Source organism: Bufo gargarizans, chromosome 4 (assembly GCF_014858855.1).
Source record: "Bufo gargarizans isolate SCDJY-AF-19 chromosome 4, ASM1485885v1, whole genome shotgun sequence".
Classification (NCBI taxonomy): domain Eukaryota; kingdom Metazoa; phylum Chordata; class Amphibia; order Anura; family Bufonidae; genus Bufo; species Bufo gargarizans.
In genome coordinates, this window is record NC_058083.1 from 339716290 (window position 1) to 339743650 (window position 27361).

The 27361-nt window shown below is 47.8% G+C and overlaps 1 protein-coding gene across 4 annotated transcripts in view; it reads left to right on the forward strand.

Annotated features, from left to right (window-relative positions):
- Positions 1–27361, forward strand: part of MAP3K4 (mitogen-activated protein kinase kinase kinase 4) — a 205622-nt gene that overhangs the window by 155152 nt on the left and 23109 nt on the right. The window contains exons 17-23 of one of the 4 annotated variants that reach the window (XM_044292179.1): positions 14427–14483; positions 15424–15537; positions 18828–18928; positions 19867–19947; positions 20341–20532; positions 20689–20759; positions 26479–26595. In XM_044292179.1, the coding sequence (XP_044148114.1) occupies positions 14427–14483; positions 15424–15537; positions 18828–18928; positions 19867–19947; positions 20341–20532; positions 20689–20759; positions 26479–26595 (733 nt within the window). The remainder of the gene's footprint in view (positions 1–14426; positions 14484–15423; positions 15538–18827; positions 18929–19866; positions 19948–20340; positions 20533–20688; positions 20760–26478; positions 26596–27361) is intronic. The other 3 variants (XM_044292181.1, XM_044292180.1, XM_044292182.1) reach the window with 3 other exon arrangements.

A 27361-nucleotide genomic window follows, 5' to 3' on the forward strand; every position in this document is an offset into this window, starting at 1 on the left:
GGCAATACATATACTTTCCATTGTGTTGTGTTCTGATGTTACAGGGAACACAATGCCCATGGTTTACCTAGCCTCTCACTGATAAGGGATTAAGTAAATATGTGTTTTGCAGGACTAGAGACACTTGTATAAGTGAAGGGAATGGAGGGTCAATAGTTCAAGACTGAAGCTGTAAACCATGGATGTCAAACTAATGGCCCTCCAGATGTTGCAAAACTACAACTCCCATCATTCCCTAATAGCTGTAGTATGCCCAGGCATGATGGGAGTTGTAGTTTTGCAACAGCTGGAGGGCCACGAGTTTGACATCCCTGCTGTAAACCATTGGAAAAACTGCTGTCATTCAGCTAAGGCTATAAAACGTGTAAACTCAGAATGTTATCTTAAACTTTAAACATGACTATGGGATTCTTCTAGGGAAATCATGTTTTAAAATAAATGTCCCTTCTTGGATCCTCCCACTGCCCTGTCTTCAGCAGAAGATCAGCACACAAAGGAGAAGGCAGCAGCTTCTGCCCAACTACCTCTCTGTGCTAGAAGAGCTTAGAAGAACTTCTTTCTTTCCTTCAAGGAATGTATAAAATACATTCGCATATTAAATACAGAGGAGTCGGGGAGTCGGAGTCGGAAGTACAAAAAACTGAGGAGTCGGAGCATTTATCTACCGACTCCACAGCCCTGGATGGAAGAGGATGTGGCACAGGAGGAAGAGGGATCATTTCCACGGTTATGAGGCCAGTCATTCACAAGTGGCTCGGAGGGTGGGTCCCTGCACCAACAGAGGCCAGGTACACAATTGTCCAGCCAGGGCACAGTTCTGGAGGATGAGGAGGAGGAACCATGTTCACAGCAGGGTGGCACCCAAAGCAGCTCATGGGCATTACTGGAGCGTGGCTGGGGGGGATACAGAGGACACAGACGTTACACCTCCCACAGAGGACAGCTTGTCGTTGCCTCTAGTCAGCCTGGCACACATGAGCGACTACATGCTGCAATGCCTGCGCAATGATCGCCGATTTGCCCACATTCTAACCTGTGCTGATTACTGGGTGGCCACCCTGCTGGATCCCCACTACAAGGATAACGTGCCGCCCTTAATTCCGTCACTGGAGCGTGATTTCTGTTTTCTTTTTTAATATTTCCAAATGTTTTGGGATCTTTCCAAATTTATATAAAAATACAAAATTAGTGTTAGCTACCTCCTCCTCCACCACCGCTTCCACCTACACAGCCATGTCCACCCCTCCTCAACCTTCGACTCCACTTTGACCTCCGCCTCCTAGTTCAAGATCATTATTTTTAACTTTTTTTTTTTTAAATTATTCTATGTTATTTGAATTAATTTCCCTATCCACATTTGTTTGCAGGGCAATTGTCCTGCTCTTACCCCTATTTCTCGCCCAGTTTCCTTGGGGGACACAGAAGACCTTGGGTATAGCTCATCTCCCTAGGAGGCGTGACACTAAGTAAGAACTGTTAGCCCCTCCTCCACAGCTATACCCTCAGCCTGGAGAGCGAGACTGTCAGTTTTTAGCTTAGTGTCCAAGGAGGCAAGACACTCCCTGCTCTGCAGGGCTGTTTTCTCCTTGTTTTAATTTTAGATTTTTACTTTTTTCTTTTCTTTTTGTTCCAGAACATCAGGGACAACAGAGACGCACTAGACCTCTCTGTTTCTCCCGGGGTCGAGCTGCGCCAGTGCCGGTCATCCGCACTGCTGCCTCCCCCACAGAAGGCAAGGTGGATCAGGGCAGCCCAGCTCCCCTACATCCCGCCAGCGCAAGGGTCGCCCGCACGCCAAGTCCCTCTTCCAGCGTCCTGCCACTACGGTGCCAGTAGCTGAAGGGGCGACCCTGCTGGAACGGACCGAGGGTGAAGACGGCTGTGGTGAGAGATTGGCTTCTCCAGCCCTACGTCCCCCCCCCACCCCGGTCTCCTGCGTGCCTGACCCCCATACTGACAGGGCCTCTGGACCCTTTTGTCCCTGCTAGTCCTAGGCTGGCCCCTGGCTGCCACAGGGCGACATTCTGCTCCCTCTCCTCCCCTCCATAGGACATTGGCACCCTTCTCCCTGACAAGAAGAATGCCTGGGGAGCTGCAGAGGTTCGCACCTAGCTGCCCCTGACGTAGGGGTTATGCAGGCCTCCCACCCTCACAGACCCGGTCTCAGGGTCCCCCTCCCTCTTACCGGCCACTGCTTCAGGGCCAGAGGGCCCGCGCCTTGCTGCCCCTGACCCATCACGGGCACCGGTCCAAGGGCAAGGTGGTTGTGGCTGCCGGCCATATGGAGCGCTGTTCTAGGCCAAGGGCCCGCTCCAGGGGTGAAATGGCTGCCGGGTCATCGCTTCCGACAGCGGGTGGGCACCGCGGCCTACAAATGAGCGCTATGCCTCAACAGCCCCCGGCCGACCGTCGGAACATTCCGGTCGGCCGGGCGCCGCAAAATGTTGTTCCCCTCCTGGGCGACACTTCGCGGCAGCGATCCCACTCTATCCGGGTCCCCAGCTCTTCCGGCCCGCGGGGTGGGCACCCGCGGCCGGTATGTGCCGCTCCGTAGGCCCGGCCGGTACTTTAAATACTGTGCGGCCCCGGTCAGCCGGGCGCCGCTAAAAATTTAGACCCCGGCTTCACGGCCTGCTAGGCCGCAAAATTCGGGCCTCTGTTGGAGGGGGCTGGAACTTCTCCGGGCGCGAATCTTCCCGCCTGGAGGTTCCCCCGCCCCCAGAGGATCGCAGTGCCGCCCCCAGGCCGGATCCCTGTTAACCCCTTGGGTACAGGCCGGCTTCCGATGGGCCTGTGTGGCTTTCTGCCTCAGTGAGGCTGGGTTATAATAAATAAATTAAACAAAAAAAAAAGAAATTAAATTATTTATTAATATGACTTGTGGGCTGCGCAGGACACTGCAGCCTCATCTCAGAGTGCTGCCTGTATACATGCCCCCCTTCCATAGGTGGCATGGTGTCGCGCTCCCCGGCTGCGGCGCTACCAGGGTCATTTCCCCTTCTAGGCGTTTTTTTTGCCCTCTCCGCGCTACGGCGCTGGTCAGTGCATGCAGCCTTTTCTGTAGGGTGCCTGCCATGTGCAGGACCCCCCTCCTGGCGGGATACTGCACTCTCCTTAACTGCGGGTTGGCCTTGTGCATGATCGCCCTTTCATTGGCGGCCTACTGCAGTTTCTCCGGATACGGTGCTGGCCATGTGCACGACCACCTTCCATAGGTGGAACACGGCAATTCGTTGCCGGCCATGTGCGTGACCCCTTCCATAGGCGGAACGCTACACTCTCACTGGATTCGTTGCCGATCATGTGCATGACCCCCTTCTTAGGCGGAATATTGCACTCTCATCGGATTCGGTGCTGGCCATGTGCACGACCCCCTTCCTTAGGCGGAACGCCGCACTGTCTCTGGATTCGCTGCCTGCCATAGGCATGACTCCCTTCTGTGGACGGCATTCGGCACTCTCACTGGATTCACTGCCAGCCATGTGCATGACCACCTTCCATAGGCGGTATGATGCACTCTCATTGGATTCACTGCCGGCCTTGGGCATGCCTCCTTCCCTGGTGGCGGCATACATACACTCCCTCGGTCGGTGGTTGTTCTCTCGCCGGTACGTTGTTGGCCAGGTGCATGAACCCTATGCATGGCGGGGTGCTTGCACTCTCTCTGGATCCGGCCATATGCATGACCCCTCTTCCGTGGGCGGTGTACGCACTCTCACTGGATTCGCTGCCGGCCATGGGCATGCCTCCTTTAGGTGACATACGCACATTTTCACCGGCTGCTCGCACTCTCCCTGAATGCGATGCTGGCCATGTGCATGGCCCCCCCCCACCCTTCGTGTTCTGGGCGGCATACTACACTCTCACCGGATACATTGCTGGCCTTGAGCATGGCCTTCTAACATGGGTGGAACGCTTGTGTTCCCATTGGATGCGGTGCTGGCCTTGTGCGTGACCACCCCTCATTCCATGGGCGGAATTTTGCACGCTCACGGGATTCAAGGCTGTCCTTGTATGTGCTGTGCTGGACTTGCTCATGTTCCCCCTTCATTGGTGGAGTAGTTGCACTCTCACAAAATTTCGGTGTTGGGTGAATTGTTGCACACTCACTTAATGCTAGGATAGCCCTGTGCATGACCCCCCTTTCACTAGGTGGACCTCCTGCGTTCCTGCTGGATACTGTGTGGCCATGTGCATGGCGCCCTTCTGGGCGAAGTAGGGTATGCCCTACTTCTCTGACGTAGTTACGACCTTGGGCATCACCCCCTTTTTGGGGCGGGCCCTTGCACTCTTGCTGACTGCAGTTTGCCAGGTACATGTCCCCCCCTTTCGAGGAGGTCAGTTTGCGTTCTATCGCATACCTTACTAGTCTTGTGCATAACTCCTTTTCAGTTGCACTTCCGTAGATACTGTGGGACTCTGAGGCTGGCCTTCTTCGCTGAGTGATATTTTTGCAGTGAGCGGACGTTCTTGTGCGTTGTTTGGGCTGTGTATGCCTTCTCGTCCCGTAGGTGGGTTAGCCTTCTCACTGCTTACGGGGCTACTCGTACGTATGCCTCCTTTCCCCCTGCGACATACTTTTTCTCTTGGGAGACGGTGTTTGCAGCAAGCCTTGCACTATTCTCTAAGGAGATCATTCTGTCCACCTGTGTGAGCCTAAGGTGTTGTCCAATAAGCAACAGATGAATACCTTATATTTAAGTAGACGGGCTCTGCTGCTCGCTACTGCACCGAGCTGGGTGGTACTCACTCATTTCGTTGGCCCTTCCGCCCGGGGAGTGTTCGTGGTTCCTAGATACGTACCCATTCGTCCTTCCGCGGCATTGTTTCCCTGCGCTAGTGGTCACATGGTCGAGAGTGCTGTCTGCAGCGCCCTTCGCATTTTATGTTGGCTCTGGCAGGACTACGGTCCCCTCGCCTAGTACCTTTTCCTCCTCTTCGGGTGCAGTGTGGTATGATTCTTTCCGGTTGGCGCCCTCGGTGCTTCAGTCTGATCTGCTACCAGGTTCGGGCTGCTCTTCTTGGGAAGGTCACCCAACTTCTCTTGGGTGCTCGCCTACCCAGGTCCGGAGGACCTCCGCCTTGAGTTCTTCAGGGTATTCCAGGCGGTGGACCGGGTGTCTCAGTGTAGCGGTGTGCTGCTTTTGAGCTGTTCTATGGCTTCTCTGTTGCCCACTCCTATGCCGGCCTCTGTCTCGACCGCCTTTTCTCGCCGGTCGGTTTGGCTCCCACTCGGTACAGATCACTCCGATGTGGCTTCTGTTCCGGCCGCGCTTCAGAGGCTGTTCCTTCACTGCCCTTCCCTCGGGGGAGAGCGTGGTTGTTCATGTGGATGGTACTGGTGTTCCCTTTGAGTCCCCCTTGTCCACACTGGTTGTACTAGCTGTGTACCTAGTTACCGGGTCTACGGCGTTCTGTCCTCCCGCTGGGTGCAGATTGCGTTTTTGTTTTTTTGTTTTCAATTCTAGGCAATGTTTCTGCTATGGACTTACCTTCTCGGTAGCTTGGGAGGACTGCCTTTTGCCAAGATTGTCTTCAGATCTCCCACACCGGGACTGTAGTCCGTCTTCCTGTGGTGACTGCATCGGCTTGGGTTTTAGCCTGTCTTGTCCTGGCATCTGGCGGTTGCTGGACGGACCCTTCGGTTCCTGTCCAATTGTCCTTCTGCTCCCCCACTCAGGGTGGATCCGGGACAACTTGCTCGGGGGCCGGCGGGACCAGTTCTACCGACCGTTCTACCCGTGTTACTGGTCTGCGCCTGATCATTGGGTTTTCACCCTCTTGCCCAGGCGACTCTAGTGGGCTCGCTAGTGTTCGCTCCTGGCCGTGTTTCGTCCAGGATCTGTTGGAGGACTTAGGTTTTTACCTGGGGTTCTGTGGGAAGCTGGGCGTTCCCCCGCTCTTCCTTTCTCTCTCCATGGTTCTGTTTTTCTCCAGTCCGGCCTGGAACTGGGACTGGGACTCTGTCGCTTGAAGTATCAGGTGTCAGCGCTGCCCTTCTTCTTTCAGCGTTCCCCGGCCCTCTGGGCCTGTCTGGACCTTCTTCCGTGGAGCGGCTCTTGGGTTCCTTTGTGCTGCCCTCCGGTACCGCCCTGGGACCTACATACTGGGCTCTTGGCGCTCCAATCTTTCGCTTGGAGCCGTTACAGTGGTTCTCTCTACTCCTTCTGTCCTGTACGGTTGTGTTTCTGTAGCCATCGTGTCTCTGGCGGGTGCCTGAGTGGCGGCCCTTCTTCTTCCGAGCCTTTTGTCTTTCCCCAGGACAGGGCTGTTCTCCATTCCGTCTCTTCCTTCCTTCTGAAGGTGGTGTTTGTCTTTCATTTCGTCGAGGCAGTCGTCCTCCCCTTCCCACCCCCGGGAACGGACACTTCACTGGTTTGGACGTTGTTTGGACCTTGCAGTTTTTTACTTGGAGATCTCCGACTCTTGTCTACGTTCGGCCTCTTGGGTTCCAGGAGGTCCGCGCGAAGGGTTGACGGCATCCAGGGTGGCTTTCCTCCTCTTTCTCAGAGTGGCTATTGCTGTGGTTGCCGCACCAAGGGCAGGGTTCTGCTTTTGGTGTCACCGTTCATTTCACCAGAGCTGTCGGTTCCTCCTGGGTCAGAGGCATTAGGCTTCGGCCATGCATTTGTGCAAGGCGGTCACTTCTTCCTTGCACACCTTACCAGGTTCTACAGGGTGCGTACTCGGGCTTCAGCGTCTGCTGCCTTGGGCCGCCTGGTCTGCAGGCGGCGGTTTCTTGATGCCTTCGGGTGCTTCGCCTTGGTGCTGTGGTCCCTCCCCTCTTGGACTGCTATTGAACGTCCCAAGGTCTTCTGTGTCCCCCAAGGAAACTGGGCGAGAAAACGAGATTTTTGTATAACTTACCAGTAAAATCTCTTTCTCGCTCTTTCCTTGGGGGACACAGCACCCACCCATTCTTTGTTCTTCTCTGCACGGTTTCCGGGTTTGTTTTACCCGTTGGGTAGTTGGCTTGTTGGTTCCACTTTTGGACTTTGCCTTGTTTTCACTACTTGGACACGCAACTGACAGTCTCTCTCTCCAGGCTGAGGGTATAGCTGTGGAGGAGGGGCTAACAGTTCTTACTTAGTGTCACGCCTCCTAGGGAGATGAGCTATACCCAAGGTCTTCTGTGTCCCCCAAGGAAAGAGCGAGAAAGAGATTTTACTGGTAAGTTATACAAAAATCTCGTTTTTGCTTCCTTTTGCAGACCTCTAGCCCTTTCTATGACTCTTTTTGGAGCCATTTTAGTACCCCAAAGTTCGGGTCCCCATTGACTTCAATGGGGTTCGGGGTCAAGTTCGGGTCCCGAACCCAAACTTTCCAGGTGTTCACTCAACCCTAAAAATAACTTGCTATGCTCCTACTGTGCTCCTACTGATCCATTCCAGCTCTCTGGCTGCCTTCGTCTTCCTGTCCTATAAACTTCCAGATTGACCATAGCACATACACCAGTGCACTCAACAACTGGCTTCGGTAATGATGTGTCCACAAGAGGCCCTTGACCCAGTAGTGTCCAGAACACCATTGAAGGGACCCGGAACAGAGAGGGGAGCAGGTGAGTACAACAAACGCACTGCAGGGGTCTTAAAAAGTTTCTAAAGCTTGGACAACTACTTTAACAATCTTACAGCTAATTTCCGGGAGAGAAGATAAAGATCTTTGTGTTACTGTCAGCAATGGAAATATGGAGAGCAATCAGTCCTTGTCATTTTATGAAATACCATAAAAATGTTTCCCCCTTTTGTTACTCATCCTATCGATAAATAAGAAAACCAAAAATTATATTTTGTACTTTGTTTCTTGTTGGTCAAACATAAAAACTGTAGTATTTATCTAGCGGTGGTAATTCAAAGCTCAGTTTCTAAAACTGGTACAGGTGAAGTTAAACCATTTTGTCATCAATGGTTAAAGGTATACTTGTGTCCAGATTTCTCATCTGTCTCGTTGGGGGACACAGGCATTGACCATGGGTATAGCTGTTGCCGCTAGGAGGGGGACACTAAGCACACGTGTAAGCTACTTCCTCTTCAGCTATATCCGTTCCTGCAGGGACCAAACTAATTAATTTTAGCTTAGTGTCTGTAGGAGGCAGACCTTCCTACATTGCAGGTCTGCTGATTTGCTAATTTTGTTGCTCTTTTTTTTCTAGCGGGAAGCTTCAGGCAGTCCGGGTAAAAACTGCTTGCACTCACCCAAACCCTGGTCACCCAAACCCCTGCTCGTTCCCGCTAGAAGAAAAGGAGGACCAAAAGTCTCTGTAAACTCCTCTGTCTCCTGCCAGCAAATGCATCACCACTGCCGCCCCAGCGAAAGTCCCCTCTGTTTCCGGTATAGTGTCCCTCACCAAGGGGCCGCACACCGAAGTTGGTGATCTGGCTGGAGCCAGGGGGACAGAAGACATTGGACAGGTGAGTAGGAGACTGCCCACAGTGCATATCCCCCCCCCCAGTACCCTCTTCTCCACCCATGTGGTCGCCCCGTACTATGGGCAGCAATGAGAGCCAGTTAAATGGCACCTGGGGCCATCTATCTTCTACGTCCAGCATGCAGGGCTGCTCCTGCTGTGTGGCCGTACACGGCGGCGCGTCCTCCTGCGGCTTCTTTGGTCCAGCGGCGTCTTCCTGAATGCCGGGGAGAAGAGGGGGCGGAGTTACCCTCGTCTGTGTTGACATCCTACTACTGGGGCCGTCCGTTTCCACAGCGACGTTCTCCTGAATGCGCCTGGGAGAGGAGGGGGCGGAGTTTACTCCTCTGAGCGCCGCTTCCTGATCGGTGCGTCAGCTCGGTTTTGGGGCAGCCGGGGCCATTGTCATTTTTACCTTGCCGTCTTCTGGGTTCGGCCGGGGATGCTTGCGTGTTGTCCGGCGGGGGGGTGGGGGGCTGTGAGAGGTGGCGTCATTTTGAGCGCATGGCTTGTGTTTTCGCCACACCAGCAGCAGAGCCCACTTCCGGGATTTAAAGCACCCGGCAGTACGCTGACGGACTGGCTTGCTGCTTGAAGGGACACAGGCTGGATAAGTGCTCATTGTCCCTTCTTACAGGGCCTAACCTTCCCTTTTTCCTCATTGGGGTACCAAGGGTGTCATTATGTCTGAACCCATTTCATGTTGCGCAAAATTTCCATCCTCTCAGTCACTCCCTCTGGTTTGCGTGTGCTGCGGTGCCATCAAGCGGCTCTGCTCCGACCCCATTGCTTCCCGCATGACCAACCTACGGCAGAACCGGAATAGGCGTGTTCCCTGTCTAGGGTGGTACAGGATGTCTCCAATACCAACAAAGCTATTGTGGATATATGGGGGCGTTTGTCGGCAAGGCAGTCCTCTGACCGGTGCTGCTAGAGAGTCTCACTCTGACATGTCCTCAGCTGAAGAGGCATGTTTCGAAGAGAGATGGTGAGATGAGGATGTTGTCTCACCGGAGGGTCAGTCACCCAAACTATCCTCCATGGTGGACAGCTCGGGTTTATCCTTTAGAAGGTCCCGTCGCTCGCACAAGTGTTTCCCCAACCACCAGGAGTTTGATTCCTCTGCAGCTGGGGCGAGCACGGCTATGGGGGAGTGGGCAAATAACTTACGTCAGGGTCTTAAGTCGGGAGTCCCCTCGGAGGATCTTGCAGATGTGGCCCTGTAGCTCTTGCATGGCAGTGCATATATTTGTGACGTGGCTAGGTTTATGGCTCACTCGTCAGCCCTGTTGGTGGCTATTTGCCAAACCCTATGGCTCTCATGCTGGGTGGCAGGTAATGCTTCAAAGCAGCAGCAGACTTTTTGGTAAGTGCCTGGATGAGATCATTTTGGGCGCTACAGGTGGTAAGAGCACCCATTTACCTCAGAACAGGGGGTGGTCTAATAATGCAAAAAAAGCGGAAGCCTTTTTTTCATCCCTTTCGGGGTTTTTCCGGACTCAATGGAGCGTCCGTTAAGTCGGCCACAGGCCAGAAGCGCAAGCCTTCATTCAAGCCGTGGCCTTCCTGGCATTCTCGTCAACAGGGCTCCAAATCCTTTAACCCTAAGAGCTCCGCTGCATTACGGGCGGCTCCCGGCGCCCTCTGTTTGGGTGGGCGGCCGGCTTCATGTGTTTCTGCATGTTTGGCTGGCTCACGTCTTATGCGTGGATGAGGGAGGTCAAGCTTCCTGCCCAAGAAGCACGGTCCGTCACATTCTAGACCTCAAGACACTCAACCGTTTCCTTCGCGTCCGCAGTTTCCAGGTGGGGTTACTGAGGTCGGTCATTGCGTCCATGGAACCAGGGGAGTACCTGTCCTTGATAGACATAAAGGACTCTTTTCTTCGTGTGCCCATATACGTCAGTCATCGGATGTTTCTCCGGTTTACCAATTTGTAGCCCTCCCATTCGGCCTGGCCACGGCTCCCAGGGTCTTTATGAAGGTTCTGGCGGCAGTCATGGCCCTGCTTCATGCCAGGGGGATCGTGGCAATCACTTACTTAGATTACATCCTGGGGAAGGGTCTGTCATTCCAAGGGACGGCATACAGCCTGAGCATAGTCCTGGACACCCAGGAGAGCTTTGGATGGATCATGAACAGACAGAAGTCGGTGTCTTTATCCATTGCAGCGATTGATTTATGTAGGGATGGTACTGGACACTTGTCAGGCCAAGATGTTCTTGCCTCCAGAAAAACTATCCGCTCTCCATCTTCAGATTCGCTCATTGTTGCGGTCAGCTCCGGTTCCCATTCGTTGCTGCATGCGGGCTCTGGGGCACATGGTTTCTGCCTTCGAAGCAGTTCCCTATGCTCAGTTCTATACCAGAGCGCTTCTGCGATCCATTCTGTCCAGCTGGGATCACTCCCCAGACTCCTTGGATCGGCCAATGCGTCTCCTTGCCCCTGTGCGCCGGGTCCTAAGATGGTGGACGGTCTCTCCGATGTTGACATTGGGGCGGAGTATTTCCTTCTCCGTGTTAACAACGGACGCAAGCCTCAGGCATTTGGGGGGAGTGTTGAAAAATCTCTAGGTCCAGGGGGTATGGTAACGCGAGGAGTGCTCCCTTCCAATCAATGTTCTGGAGTTGAGGGTGTTTCGGCTCTCTCTGCAACACTGGGCCGACCATCTCAGGGGTTATCCAGTGCAGGTGCAGTCCAACAACTCCACAGCGGTGGCATGCCTCAATCACCAGGGCGGCACCCGGAGCCCGACATTCATGGAGGGGACGGCGCTGATTTTCAGCTGGGCGGAGAACCAGGTTCTGACGCTATTGGCAGTTCACATTCCAGGCGTAGACAACTGGGTCGCAGACTTTCTCAGCCGGGAGCGTCTCTGTCCCGGCAAGTGGGCTCTTCACCCACAGGTCTTTCGGGACATCTGCAAGAGGTGGGGTCAGCCGGATGTGGATCTCATGGCCTTGCGGCTGAACAACAAGGTCGAGGAGTTTGTCGCATGGTCCACGGACCCCAGGGCCCTGGTATGCGATGCACTGGTGATCCCGTGGAGTCGGTTCACGTTTCCTTACAAGTTTACGCCTCTTCCTCTCATTCCGTGTCTTCTCTGGAAGATCAGGTCAGAGGGACTGCCCGTCATTCTGGTGGCCCCGGATTGGTCCCGCAGGGGGTGGCACGCATCCCTAATCGCCCTTCTCGATGACTAACCTTGGTGTCTTCCGCTCCGGGAGGACCTGCTGTCGCAGGGGCTGATCTTCCATCCGAATTTAGCATTAACAGCATGGCTGTTGAAGGCACCATACTGAAAGCTCGTGGGTTTTCAGATGCGGTGGTCCAGACCATGATTTGGGCCAGGAAGCCGTCGTCTTCCAGAATCTACCACTGGACCTGGAAGTCCTACTTTAGTTGGTGCGAGCAGGGACAGTTGTCTCCCGTTCGTTTTTCTTTGCTGCGACTTTTGGCTTTCCTGCAGTCGGGCATGGCCTTGGGGCTGGCTCTCTCTTAAAGGGCAAGTGTTGGCTCTCTCCATTCTTTTTCAGCGAAATTTAGCTTCGCTTTCAGAGGTTCAGACTTTTCTGCAGGGGGTGGCGCATGCTGCACCCACCTTCCGTCCTCCATTGGATCCTCGGGATCTTAATCTAGTGCTCAACGCACTCCAATCTTCTCTGTTTGAGTCTTTGCAGCAGGTGTCGCTGCGCTTCCTGTCTTATAAGGTGTCTTTTTTAGTTGCTATTACTTCTGTCCGTAGAGTGGCGTGCAATGTGTATCTATCTGTCCCAGATGGCATCTTTCAGGCGGACGGATATTCTGTTTGTGATTCCAGAGGGGCCGAGACGAGGGCTGGCAGCTTCAAACTTCCAATTCCAGGTGGATTTGTTTGGCTATTGTGGAAGCATACCACGTTAAGGACCGGGCCCCGTTCTTCTGGGTGACTGCTCATTCGTTTCGGGCAGTGGGAGCCTCTTGGGCTATGCATCACGGGGCTTCAGCCCTTCAGGTGTGCAAGGCGGCAACCTGGTCGCTTTGCATACTTTTTCTAAGTTTTACAGGGTGCACACCTTTGCATCTTCTGACTGTTAGATTTTTGCAAACAGGGGTTCTCTGATTGGCAGGGGGTTGTAGTTAAGCCCACCCCCAGGGACTGCTCTGGAACTTCCCATGGTCAATGAATGCTTGTGTCTCTCAATAAGACAGATGAGAAAACTAGATTTTTGTACTCACCGTAAAATCTGTTTCTCTTCCGTTCATTGGGGGACACAGCTCCCACCCAGTTTTTTGTTTATGGGCCTTTTCGGGCCTGTGTGGTTCTGGGTTTGCACATAATGTGATTTTTCTTATGTCTGGCTTCTCCTACTGCTTTTGCACTAAACTGATTAGCTTGTTCCCTGCAGGAAGGGATATAGCTTGTGTGCTTAGTGCCCGCCTCCTAGCGGCAAAAGCTATACACATGGTCAACGCCTGTGTCCCCCCAATGAACGCCAGAGAAACAGATTTTACAGTGAGTAGAAAAATCTAGTTTTTGGTCCGCAAAATGCGGACACCTTCCGTGTGCAATGCACATTTTTCTCAGGCCTGTTACTAGAAATTACTATTCATGTCCACAATATGGGCAAGAATAGGACATATGCTATAATTTGTAGAACAGACATACGGATGACACCCGTAGTAATGAATAAGTCTGTGTGCAATCCGCAGAAAAAGCAGATTGGACACTTATACAAAATACGGTTGTGTGCATGAGGCCTGAAGAAGATCTATCAGCTTAATATATAGCCCTGTGTAAGGGAAGGTACTGCCATCGGGGGTACTGGAAGCTACTTTATGAAAAAATACACTATACATGTAGTTTGAGTCCAGTGTATTCATCAAGAGAGTGCTCTCCCAGACCCTCTTTGTAGTGATGGACAGGCTTTTGAGTATACTGCACATGTACACACAGCAGCCTGTTAGTCACCAACGTGAGAAGCAGAGGGAGCACTCTCCTTGTGAATAAACCCCCGACACCTAAACTATAGCCGACATTTAGTAAACTATTTTTAGGCTGAAACTGAGCCAAAATAGAAGTTTGCATAAATTGCACTTTTTGTTCCGTGCTTGCCAAAAGTTAGATAAATGGGCATTGTTTAAAGGGAGGCAGAATGTCCACATACTTTTAGGCAGATCCATTACTGTTAAAGCTAATTGTGTGCTTATTGAAGGTGAAGAGTTAATTTTCTTTAGGACAATCCAACAGGTGCCTTCTAATGAATTATTCTTTTTTTTATTCTTTTTTTTGTAACGACAATTAAAATAAATCTGCAATGTATTCTTCCAGCGCTCTTACTAGCCAAGCAGCAGAATATTTTTTGTGGCGTTTTAGCTATTAGTAGTATGGAAGTGTAGCAGTAAGGGTGGGTTTACATCGCATTTTTATGCCTCTGCTTGACATATACCCTCACCTAAAGAATTATTAGGAGCACCATACTAATACGGTGTTGGACCCCCTTTTGCCTTCAGAGCTGCCTTAATGCTATGTGGCATTGATTCAACAAGGTGCTGATGGCATTCTTTAGAAATGTTGGCCCATATTGATAGGATAGCATCTTGCAGTTGATGGAGATTTGAGGGATGCACATCCAGGGCACGAAGCTCACGTTCCACCACATCCCAAAGATGCTCTATTGGGTAGAGATCTGGTGACTGTGGGGGCCATTTTAGTACAGTGAACTCATTGTCATGTTCAAGAAACCAATTTGAAATGATTAGAGCTTTGTGACATGGTGCATTATCCTGCTGGAAGTAGCCATCAGAGGATGGGTACATGGTGGTCATGAAGGGATGGACATGGTCAAACAATGCTCAGGTAGCCCGTGGCATTTAAACACTTGCCAACTGGCACTAAGGGGCCTAAAGTGTGCCCAGAAAACATCCCCCACACCATTACACCACCACCAGCCTGCACAGTGGTAACAAGGCATGATGGATACTTGTTCTCATTCTGTTTATGCCAAATTCGGACTCTACCATTTGAATGTCTCAACAGAAATCGAGACTCGTCAGACCAGGCAACATTTTTCCAGTCTTCAACCGTCCAATTTTGGTGAGCTTGTGCAAATTGTAGCCTCTTTTTCCTATTTGTAGTGGAGATGAGTGGTACCCGGTGGGGTCTTCTGCTGTTGTAGCCCACCTTTCTTTCTCCTTCTGACATTCAGTTTGGAGTTCAGGAGATTGTCTTGACCAGGACCACAACCCTACATGCTTTGAAGCAACTGCCATGTGATTGGTTGACTAGATAATCGCATTAATGAGAAATAGAACAGGTGTTCCTAATAATTATTTAGGTGAGTGTATGTTAGAAAGAAAAAAAGGATACAAAAACGTAACACAATTGGTTAAAAAAATTAACTTTTTTTTTTCTTTTCCCTTAATTAAACTGTATGGCATCAGTCTGAGGCATCCATTTAATTTATACATTTTTTGTATACTTTAAACGGATGGAAAAAACATGATGTGGACCCAGCCTTAAATGCTTCCTCTACATAGGGCAATAGGATGTACCACAACTTAGGCCTCTTTCACACGTGTGCGCTCCGTGGCCGTATTGCGGATCCGCAATACACGGGCGCTGTTTTGTTGGCATTCAGCATAACGGATGCAGACCTATTCATTTGAATGGGTCCGCAAATCCGGAGATGTGGAATGGTGCTGCACAGAAGCACTACGGAGTGCTTCCGTGAGGTTTCGTCCCGTACTTTCGTTCCGCAAAAAGATAGAACATGTCCTATCTTTTTGCGGATCGAGGACCCATTAAAGTGGATGGGTCCACGATCCGCTGCGGCTGCCACACGGTTGGTGTTCGTGCGTGGCCACGGGGCGCACACGTTCGTGTGAAAGAGGCCTTAGATAAATGAAAACCTTCTCAAACATATAATCAATAAGCGGCACAGGATGCTTTTCATAGTTTCTCAGAAGCATGGGATTTCCTGTCTGTTCCTGACCTGCTAGAACTGTTCCTGATGTTTCTCTTTTTGTCGCAGCAGTCGTGTTTTCTCATGTGATGTGAAGAGCTCATCCAACACAGCTGTCGGTCGCCCCACTCCTCTTTGTAGTGATTCAGTTCTACAAAAATCCTTCAGCATTGCAAATGATATCAGGTAGTCCTACCCTGTCAGGTCATCTACTGTCTCAGGCTTCTGGATGCACGCTAATTTGTCTTGCTTTCTTATTTATCTTGGATACTTGAATTAGAGCCCTTACAACATTTAAATATCCTTTGTCCATTTAACCCCTTCAGAACGCTACTAACATTGGAATTTGTTTTATTAATTTTTTTCTGCTCACCTTCCAAGGGCCATTTTTCTGTTTACATAGCCATATGAGGGCTTTTTTTATTTTTATTTTTTAGACGAGTTGTACATTTTTATAGCAGCAGTTAAAGGGGTTGTCCGGGTTCAGAGCTGAACCCGGACATACCCTTATTTTCACCTCAGCATCTCATGCTCCGATGCGCTCCTTTGCCCTGCGCTAAATTGCGCAGGGCAAACTATCTTTTATTTACAATAACACACTGCCGGGCTCAAACTTCCAGCAGTGTGTTCGGTGACATCACCAGCTCTGATGAGCGGGCTTTAGCGCTGCCCTAGCTGTTTTACTGGCTAGAGCAGCCCTAATTCCCGCCCATCAGTGCCGGTGACATCACCGGGCTTCCTGGCAGCCCCATTGAGAGCCCCAGTACGTCCCCGGATCTCCAAAAAATGCCTTTGCCCTGCGCAATTTAGTTGTTGCGATGCCAAATTTTTTAATCGATTTCGATACCATTAAAAAAGTATTGCAATACTTGATACCATTCAATACCACGCGAAAAAAATAAAACGCCCAAAAAGCTTTGTGCATTCCGCATAGAAAAAAATGGCGAATCATGTAGTTTGTCCCATAACTTGGTGTCTAAAAGGCACTCATACACACAGCAGAGCTGTCCAAATGTGCTAATTTGGGTGAGACTGGCTGACTGTTATGTCTACGGGGGAAGAAAGTTTAGGGATGTTGAATCCTATGTTCTCAGAGTAGATGAGCTACAGCCAGACGTATCTGGCAGCATCTTACTCCCTATTGACAACCCATGCACTCTCAACTGAACTAGGCATGCATGTGTTGGGAGATTAAGTAGGAATTGCTAGTTTGACAGATAGCTGTTAAAGGTGTCTGGCCACCTGGCTTCCTTGGTCTTGAGATTTTAAAGTAGCACTTCCACAAAGACTTGTTTGAAAGGTACATAATGTAAACTAGTGAAGATAATCACCAGTGACTGTATTTGAGAGTTATAACCTTCCTTCTGATCCTTAGCTGTGTCATTCCTATGAAACTGACATTAAAGCTTCCATAGGAATATATAGAGAAACTGACTTCCTGTCCACACATAAGATGCGGTGTTATTTGGAGAGTCAGAGTGTTGGTCACATGACACAGCAAAGGATCAGAAGAGAGGTTATTACTCACAAAATATAGTCGATGGTAAGAAGATTACCTTCACTACAGTTTACATCATGTACCTTTCTACCAGGTCAGAGAATAAACATTTTTCTGGGAGTATTTCTTTATTTCTTGAAGTATGGTGTTATGGAAAGCTGTTGGATCAAAATGCTTTCCCGTGCATCCATTGTTTAGAACATCTAGCATTTTCAAGCTACTACTTTCTTTCTTTAATTGCTTTGGTCAGATGCTTTTTTGAGTAGCTGCATTTTCCATCCAAGCCTATGGTAATATGTTGAAGGGGTTTTTCAAAATCCTAAACAGCCCCCCCCCCCCCCCCCCCCCCCCAAAGTGCCAGGCCCTTCATAGGGAATATACTTACCTAGCTCCCCGCTCCCAGGGCCAAGGAGCAGCCAATGACAGACTGGGACAAGCCTCCCTAACGTCACCTGCGATGCTTTGGAAGCTTGTCCTCGCCTACCATTGGCTGCTCCCACCTCTGACACTGGATGTTTTTATCAGTGTACAGGGAGAAGGAGCGGTGCGGGGAGCTAGGTAAGGTCTTGAAATGGGCATTCTTAAAAGGATTCTCAAAGACTAAGACCCCTTTTTGATATGGGCAGTCAGGGTGCAAGAAGTTAAAAAAATAAAATAAAAAAATAAACGGTCACTGGTTGTCTTTGTTCCAGAGTGGAGTTCCTTTCTCCTCAGCTACCGGTCCCCACTGGGCCAGAACTGTGATGTGCTGTCTACACACACATAACAGCTGCTGGCCAGTCATTAGCCTCGACATTGATTTGTGTAGGCATAGCACATAACCAGTGCCACCGCTATGGCCAGTGACATGAGTGTATGGTCATACTTCCAGTCTAGCTAGGCCCAGAAGAGGAGGTCAAGGATGTCAAAGCATCAGTGACAGGTCTGTTTTCTTTTTTAATATCTGTATCCTGCCTGGCCATATTAAAAAGGGTTCACCGTCTCAGAGAACACCTTTAAGTCTGAGTTCACATCACTGTGACATCCCACACACCAATCAATCAGTTTTTCCTGAGTGGCTATTTTGTAGTGGAGGGAGCTAGTTACTGCAGCACTACTCCCCTTTAAGTGGAAGGGAGCAGTACCTCCGTGACCAGCTTTGCCCACTGTGTAGTTCTGGCGCAAACCTTCTCGGGAACAGCTGATTGGCAGGAGTGCCAAGTGTTGATCCCCACCAATCAGATATTGATGGCCTAGCCTGAGGATAAGCCATCAATATAAAAATCTTTGACAACACCTTTAAACTGGTCTGTGATTTCTTATAATACTACACATCCACTTTGTTCTTTAAACTTGTTATACTAATTGTGTTTATGTAATATTTGGTAATTAATGGCAATGTTATGTTTTTTTTTTTTATATATTTAGCACTAAAATCCTACCTTTTTCCAAGTGTTCCATACTATTACTAGTGTGGCTAGTAAAGGTATGTTCAGACTCGGTAGATTAGTTGCAATCACAAATGACAAATCTGCCAAGTTTGAACCACATCAGAAGGAGGCTCTAACACAGATATCTATGGTTCATAGCCATCATTGTTATTAATTAATTTGCTTACATAGTAAACTATATATAGTTGACCTATTCAGCAGTGCTTTAAAGACCTAATCACTTGCTGTCCCTATTGGGGGTCAACAATCTAAGTTCCCTATCAGTATGTCTTTGGAGGGTGGGAGGAAACCTTAGTACCCAAAGGAAACCCACACAGAGAAATCTTCATGGAGATGTTTTCCTTGGTCAAATTCAAACCTGGAATCTCTGTGGTACAAGGCACCAGTTCTGACCACTAAGTCGCCGTGCTGCTCAGTGATGTTTTTCCACCATTATTTTCCTTTACAGGATACCATTCTCTTTTTTACCCCTCTCAATGTGATACTTTGTGATATGTTGCCGATGGGAGAACCTCATTCCTATTGTACGTTATCACTCTGTCTTGTAGGGGCTCAAGTGTCCCAGAGAATGACAGACTGGCCTCCATAGCATCTGAGTTGCAGTTCAGATCCCTAAGTCGACATTCAAGCCCAACGGAGGAGAGAGAAGGTACTTCCCTACTCATTTAACATATATACATATGTGTTTTTTTTTTTTTTTTTCTTTATTTTATCATTAAACAATAAATTATATTAAATTAAAAACAATAGCAGGAGAATAATCTTCAATTTGTGTACATTAATAGATCAGCTGCTACTACACAACGTCTCCATATTTGACCCTTGATGGTGGCATGTGATCTGTTACTTTCAATTAATTTTTTGTCACCATTTTATTTTAGCACATCCTCCACGCTTTTTACAAACTTTTTCTCATTTTTTCACAAATAGATTCATTCACTGCTGTCTTATTTATGGTTATTAATTGTGCAATTTCTGAATCAAAGTAATTTTATTAAAAAAAAAAAGAAAAACATCTTTATTTAGTTTGCTTTTTATTAACAACATAATTGCTTTATATACTTAGAGTTGCAACAAATAAAAAATGGCTGGCTCACAGTAACATATCTATTTAGGTTCAAAAATCATTTATTTGAAATGTTATTATTCAAGCAAGAAAAATTACAGTAAAGAAATACATTACAGATCAATACTGCATTAGAGATCATTATAATGCTATATCAGAAAAGATCTAACAATACAAACAACTCGGATCGTAACATATCTATTTAATAAGATACAATAACAGTTAAAAAAATATACATTCATAAAATATAAATATATAAATTATAAATATATGTAATATTTTATTATATATATATATATATATATATATATATATATATATATATATATATATAAATTTAAACCTTGTTATTGTATCTTATTAAATAGATATGTTACTGTGATCCAGCCTTTTTTTTATTTGTTGCAACTCTATGTAATGTTCTCGGGTAGAAGGCAGGCAGTGCTCCAGAATTGGAATTGTTTTAGTACCTGGTGAGTGGCCCTATTTAACTATTCTTTATTTTTTCTATATATACTTAGAGCCTACTTATCCGAAGGCGGAGCAAGGAAGTTCTACAAGGCGAAGTTGGGAGCTTCAGAACCTAATTAGTCAGACTCGAGGTAAACTAAAGTGGCAATTATTGCCAACGCACTACAACTACTAAGCAAGAATGGTCACCTACTGTATGTGCACCAGACAAGGGACGTTGGGAGTACCCTAAATACATTGTAGTAAGAGAGTATGTGGGGCTTAGCCCACAGAGAAGGTAGTAAAATCTTGGCTTACATTATTGGATGATAACCAAAACATTAGAAATTATTTTACATCCCATATTACTAACATGTTCTACAATATTCCTACTAACAAGCGTATTATCTTTAGGGGTTTCATCAACCAGAGAATTTATAATTCCTTTCTATTTTCTGGCTATTTTTTTTATTTTTTTTTTAAAGAAAATAAACTGAAAACCTACATATACTTTGGTAATGTATTTTCAAAAAAAATTTATACAGACATTGCTGCCAGGCACCGACCTATGAGTGCCATTCAGAAATCAGTCATGGTATTCGAGGAGCAAAGATACAGAGAAATGAGGAGGAAAAACATAATTGGACAAGTCTGTGATACTCCTAAGTCCTATGATAACTTTATGCATGTTGGGTTGAGAAAAGTGACCTTCAAGTGGCAAAGAGGAAACAAAATTGGTAAGTTAGTTACATTGTGTGAAGATCAAAATAATTAAAGTTAATTTAAATTAATAAAGACTTGCACTTAAGCCATTAAGTTGAAACTTGTGTAGCATTTACAGTGTACATATAACTGCTTGTGCAAAATCCCAATTCCTCTCTATCTTTCCATAGGTGAAGGTCAGTATGGCAAGGTCTACACATGCATTAGTGTTGATACTGGAGAACTCATGGCAATGAAAGAAGTAAGTTGGATATTTAAGGTATTGTTAGACTTGCTTTTCTCTACCCCAATTCACCAAAGATCACAATGTATTCTGTCTGCATCACAACTAATGTAAGTTAATGGCATTGCCATGTGACCCACAAGTTACTGCAACATGGTAGTCCTCTGGATAGATCATCAGCATCTGACAGGCGGTGGGGGGTCCAAAACCAGGTTCCCGCCGATCAGCTGTTTGAGAAGGCAGCAGCGCCGCGGCCTTCTCACTGTTTACCGCTGGCCTAGTGACGTCACAACTAGTATCAACTGGCCTGGGCGGGTCTAAACTGTTCACTTGAATGGTGCTTAGCCCCGCCAGGCCAGCTGATACTAGTCGTGACGTCACTGGACCAGCGGTAAACGGTGAAAAGGCTGTGACGCTGCTGGAGCACCGCTGCCTTCTCAAACAGCTGATCGGCGGGGGTCCCAGGTGTCAGACCCCCGCCGGTCAGATGCTGATGATCTATCCAGAGGATAGATCATCAGTTAAAACAAACTGTAGAATCCTTAGGCTGTTTGGCATATCCTCTACAATAGAGCAGTAGTTTAAAGGGCTTCTGTCACCCCCCCCCCCCCAAAGTCACTTTTGGGCTAATTAAAATCCTTCTAGTGTGATTATTCAATATATAATGCTCTTACATTTTTCTGTGGCTTAGTTTCTTTAAAAAACGCACTTATAATATGTTAATTACCTGGCTACCAGCAAGTAGGGCGGCAGGGGGCGGTTGCTCCTTCCTCAGTGCGCTTGCGCCGATGACGTCACATCTACACCTGGCGCAGGCGCACTGAGGAAGGAGCGGCCGAGCGAGCGTCCTCCTCTCAGTGCGCCTGCGCCAACTGAAGACCGGTACAGCGCAGGCGCGAGATTTAGAACGCAGACAGGGCCAGCCGAAGGAGGAGAGCGCTCACTAGCCCTCTCAATCAACAGGAGGAGAGGGCGTTTTTTTGAAAGGAGGATGCAGCAGCTATCAGCAAGCAACCGCCCTACTTGCAGGTAGCAAGGTAATTAACATATTATAAAAGAGCGTTTTATAAAGAAACTAGAGTAAGAGCATTATATATTGAGTAATCACACTATAAGGATTTTAATTAGCTCAAAAATAAAAAATTACTTTTGGGGGGTGACAGAAGCCCTTTAATGATATACGTCACTAATAAAATAAAGGCATGTAGTACAAATGCAATTGCACGTTGACAATTGTAGACATCCATTACGGACTTCTAGAACCTGATACAACAAAGTTAATGACCTCCACGGCTGGTGTTCTTCATTGAGTTATTGTTGCCTAGATGCAAAACAATTAATCCTGACCTACATTCAGAAGAATGAGTCAGTCCTTAAAGCAGTGAAAGCCTGTTCCCAAGATACTAACTAGCAACAATGTGAAAGCTTTGGATCTCCCTTTGCTCCGACTATAGTAAGAGGCATCAGCTTTGTGAAGATTGGCAGCAGAACAAAATTGGCTTTCACTGCTGACAATAATAGTAGAAATATTGCATTACGTTACCATTTTGAATTAAACTTAAATTTTGCTAACTTAACACTGTTGGTCCAATTTATTAAATCAGATGCAGAATAATCTTGCAGTGCATTTTCTTATTAAAAGCTTGAATCTCTAGGTTTTTTGGGTATAGTGGCTCCTCAAGATGCAAAGCCCTCAAGATACAATATTTCAAGGTCTTCTATGGGCCATCATAAGTTGAAACTAGACTCAACATACATACAATGCCTCAAACTTAGATCTAACCAGTCAACATGGCCATTTCTCTGGTAAAGCACTTGTATTGGTGTTTAGTAGCTCCTCTTTCAGTACAGTACGGTGCTACATGTCTTGTACTGTCCTCTATCTATGCCAGGTTCTCCTTTAGACACAAGGGGAGGGCCCTCTCCATTTTATTTTTCTGATACGCTGTGTACTATAAAGGACCCTGATGAAGCTCCTGTCCTGATCATGGAAATTTATTTTACAGCTTTCAGCAGACTTATTTTGGGATAATTTTTTGGGTCTTGGAACCAATTACTAAAAGAGTTATAGACTTACAATGGTTTTAGCATACAGTGGTTGTCCTGGGACCAATTAACATTGCAACTCGACGGATCACTGTATATACAGTGTATGTGTGTGTGTGTGTATATATATATATATATATGTGTGTGTGTGTGTATATATATATATATATATATATATATATATATAATATATAGATAGCTGAGTGTATATGTGTCCCCGCTAAAGGAATCCGCACCGTCGCATTTACAATGACGAAATTTGGCACACAGGTACATCAGGTGTCCGGGAAGGCTTTAGACCAGGTCTCAGCTCTCTAGGACGTGCCGTTCCTGAGATATTGCAAAAAAATGCAAATATGGCACATCACATGACCTACATTAGCCAATAGAACTTGCAGGTCTTTCTTCTCATCTCCCAACTGCCATACACACGGTCACATGACCCTTATTAGCCAATAGAAGCTCACAGGCCCTCCACATACACACAGTTTTACACCAGGTTTTCATAACAACCCAGCCATTTTTCTTCACTGCTGTAGGTCAGCTTTAAAGGGGCCGGGCGCTGTGGATGACACTGTTAAGGGAGTGGAGTGCTGCAGAGGTCACACTTAAGGGGGCAGGCTTAGGTTGGCCATTCGGGCCACCCTCAAAAGAAGGACTTAAAAATCCTGCCCCTCAGTCCCATTAGGCCATGCCCTTCCCACTCCTCAGCTGACAGGCATTGAAAAAAATGAAGGTAAAAATTTACTTCTGTCAGCTGCAGGGGTGGGAGGGAGAGTGACTTTCTCCCTGCAGCTCACGCTCAGACAGCACAGTGCTGCTGTCTGAGAGTGAGCTGTTCAAAGGGGCATCCCTGTGTCCATACAGGCCCTGCCCAGGACGGAGGACAGGGAGTCTGAAAGCCAGACTGTTAGGCCTTAAAACTGGACCTCTGGCCACCCTAGGGGCAGGCTGCTGTGGAGGTCACAGGTAAGGGGACGCTTCACTATGGAGGTCAGTGTTAAAGGGCAGATTGCTCTAGTGGCCACTGTTAAAGAGGACCTTTTATCGGTTTTACCTATAGGAGCTAAATACCTGTACCCCCCCCCCCCCCCCCTGTTGATGCTGCCACCCATTTTTTTTTTTTTTAAACATCTCCCCGCGGCGCCCCCGCCTGACGTTTTCATACTCAGTATGCTAATACTGAGTATCGGAACAGGGAGGAGGAGACGCCAGGGTTTCTCAATGGGAGTCTCCTTCTGCATGGCTATGCCGCAGTCCAATCACATTGGAGAGTTTCAGAGCCAGAGAGAAGGAGACACCTATTGAGAAACCCTGGCGTCTCTTCCTCCCTGTTCCGATGCTCAGTATTAACATACTGAGCGCAAAAACTTCAGGCGGGTGCAGCGGCACGTAGAGGCAATGTTTAAAAAAACTTAAAACTGGGTGGCAGCATCAGCAAGTACAGGTATTTAGCTCCTATAAGTCAAACAGATGAAAGGTCCTCTTTAAGGGGGCGCGGTTTTGTGGAAATCTGTTAAGGAGATGGGGTACTGTGGAGGTCACTGTTAAGGGGGCATGGAACAGTGGTCTATTAACTATTTCATCCCCTAGAGGCTAGAACCTGGGATGTTTTAATCCTTTGTCCTATTCACCTTGATAGAGCTCTATTAGGATGAATAGGATCTCACACTCTCCCTGCTGCCCTGTGCATAGATTATCATGGTAGCCAGGGCTTTATTAGCGTCCTGGCTGCCATGGTAACCAATCGGAGCCCCAGGATTACACTGCTGGGGATCTGATCAGAAGCTGCCACTGCTGCCAATGAAGAGGAGGGGAGGGGACCCTGTGGCCACTGCCACCAATTACTTTCATACTGGGAGGGTTGGGGGGGGGGGGGGCGCACTGTGCCATCAATGTTTTTAATACTGGGGGGAGCAGGGGGGCGCACTGTGCCACCAATGTTTTTAATACTAGGGAGGGTTCACTGCGCCGCCAATGATAGAATCACATAGCCGGCACCCTGCCTCTGACAGGGAGCTGTGATCAGCAGCAGCAGTTAACCCCACAGGTGCCACTGATCGCAGCTTCCTGTCATATAGGCTGGGCACCACCTCCTGTATTTGTATTAGACGTTAATTATCATTGGTGGTGTAGAGCGCCCGCCCCTCCTCCCGTCTCTCCTCATTGGCAGCGCAGCACAGGGGGAGGGAGAGATTGACTCCTTCCCTTTGCTGCTGAGGGAACATGAGCGCGCTGACAGCGCATTAATGCTCTCCGGTAATATCGGTAACTCCGATAATCGGTCGATCCCTACTGTAGAGGTCACTGTTAAGGGGGCGGGGTGTTGTGGAGGTTACATTTTAAGGGAACGGAGCTCTGTGGATGTCACTGTTAAGGCGGGTTATTGTGGAGACTGGGTACTGTGGAGGTCCCTAATCAAGGGGCTGCCGCTGTGGATGTTACTGTTAAGGGGGTAGGCCACTGTGGAGGTCACTGAGGGAGGAGGGGACTGTGGAAGCTACTATTAAAGGGATACTGCGAGGTCACTGTTAAGGGAGCGGGGTACAGTGGAGGTCACTGATAAGGGAGGGGGGTACAGTGGAGGTCACTGATAAGGGAGCAGGGAACTCTGGCAGTCGCTGTGGAGGTCTCTGTTAAGGGGGGCCAGGAATGGTGGAGGTCAGTTAAAGGGATTCTGTGACCTCTTTTTACCCTATAGAGATGCGGACATGCACGGCTAGATCGCCACTAGCATGTCCGCAATATACCTGTCCCATATCTCTGAGTGGTTTTATTGAATGTAAAAAATTATTTTATATATTTGTGAATCAGCCTGGTAAGAAGCCCAAGGGGCTCTACTAACCGTTCTGGAGGCCAGTCACGCCCCCCTGTGAAGGAGCCCAGCACCGCCTGTATCCAGGAATCTCCTCCTTGCTCACGAAGTCAGATCGCTGTAATCTGTATCCAGGAGATTCCTGGATACAGACGGTGCTGGGCTCCTTCTCAGGGGGGTGTGGATCGGCTCCAGAGCGGTTAGTGCAGTCCCTTGGGCTCCTTAACAGGCTGATTTACATATATATAAAATCATTTTTTACACTCAATAAAACCACTCAGAGATATGGGACAGGTATATTGCAGACATGCTAGCGGCGATCTAGCCGCGCATGTCCGCAACTCTATAGGGTAAAAAGAGGTGACAGAATCCCTTTGAGGAGAATGTAACCTATGGTCAGTGTTGAGGGGTGGGGTGCTGTGGAACTCACTGCTGTTTAATGGGGCTGATTGCTATGAAGGTCAAAGTTAAGGGGGTGGGCTGCTCCCATTTTAAGGAGATGGGACATTGTGGGGGGGGGGGGGGGGTCAGTGTTAATATATATATATATATATATATATATATATATATATATATATATATATATATATATTAACACATAAGAAAAAAAGGCACCACTCTCTATGGAGCAAACTTACAGATATAATTTTAAAAAAAGCATTTATGCTTTTGGGTCATGGCTTGACAGTATTTTTATACTACCGTAGATAACTGATCTCTGACTTCGAGGTATTAGGTGTATTTAACTCATTGATGGTTGATCAGAATTTTAACACCGGTAACACAAGACAAATAACTCAATCGTGACAGCAATTCAGTTGAAGTGAGTTTTATTTAGCATTTTTCATTGTAATCAGATTATTATTTATTTTATAGATCCGCTTTCAGCCAAACGACCATAAGACAATTAAGGAAACTGCAGATGAACTGAAAATTTTTGAAGGCATTAAACACCCTAACCTTGTTCGCTACTTTGGGGTAGAACTTCACAGAGTAAGCATACAAAAAAATATTGTTATGCTGCTTGGAGTAGGTAACAGTGCATATATTATACATTAGAAACTATGGGGGAGATTTAAAGCCACTTTTCTGGTGCAAACTAAATGATAAAAGTGGAAAACTGCATGTTTTAAACTTTTTAAATGCGGCTTATTTCAAATTTATTTTATTTTTTATATATTTTTTTTAAAGGGTGATGAAAGGGGTGTAACCAGCCACCGCAACAAATTTTATCTTCATTTACACCAATTTTCTGGTGCAGATAAAGCCACTAATCTATGGCAGCTCAGAGCTGTCTTAGATTCCTGTTTAGGCTCACGGACTTCAGGAGGATATGCCTAATTTATGACTAGGCATGCACCTCATGATAAATTAGGCACATCCTAACGGGATATCAAGACCAGCGAAAGCACCGGCTTTGATACATTTCCCCCTTCACAGTATCTTACAAAAGTGAGTACACCCCTCACATTTTTGTAAATATTTTATTCTGTCTTTTCATGAGACAACACAGAAGATACAATGTAACGTAGTCAGTGTACAGCTTGTATAACAATGTAAATTTGGTGTGCCCTCCAAATAACTCAACACACAGCCATTAAAGAGGACCTTTCATCAGAATTAAACTTCTAAAGTAACTATACAGGCATGTAGAGCGGCGCCCAGGGACCCCCCTGCACTTACTGTTATACCTGGGCGCCGCTCCGTTCTCCTGTAATTGCCTCCGGTATCTTTACAGTTAGGCTCCACCCAGGGGAAC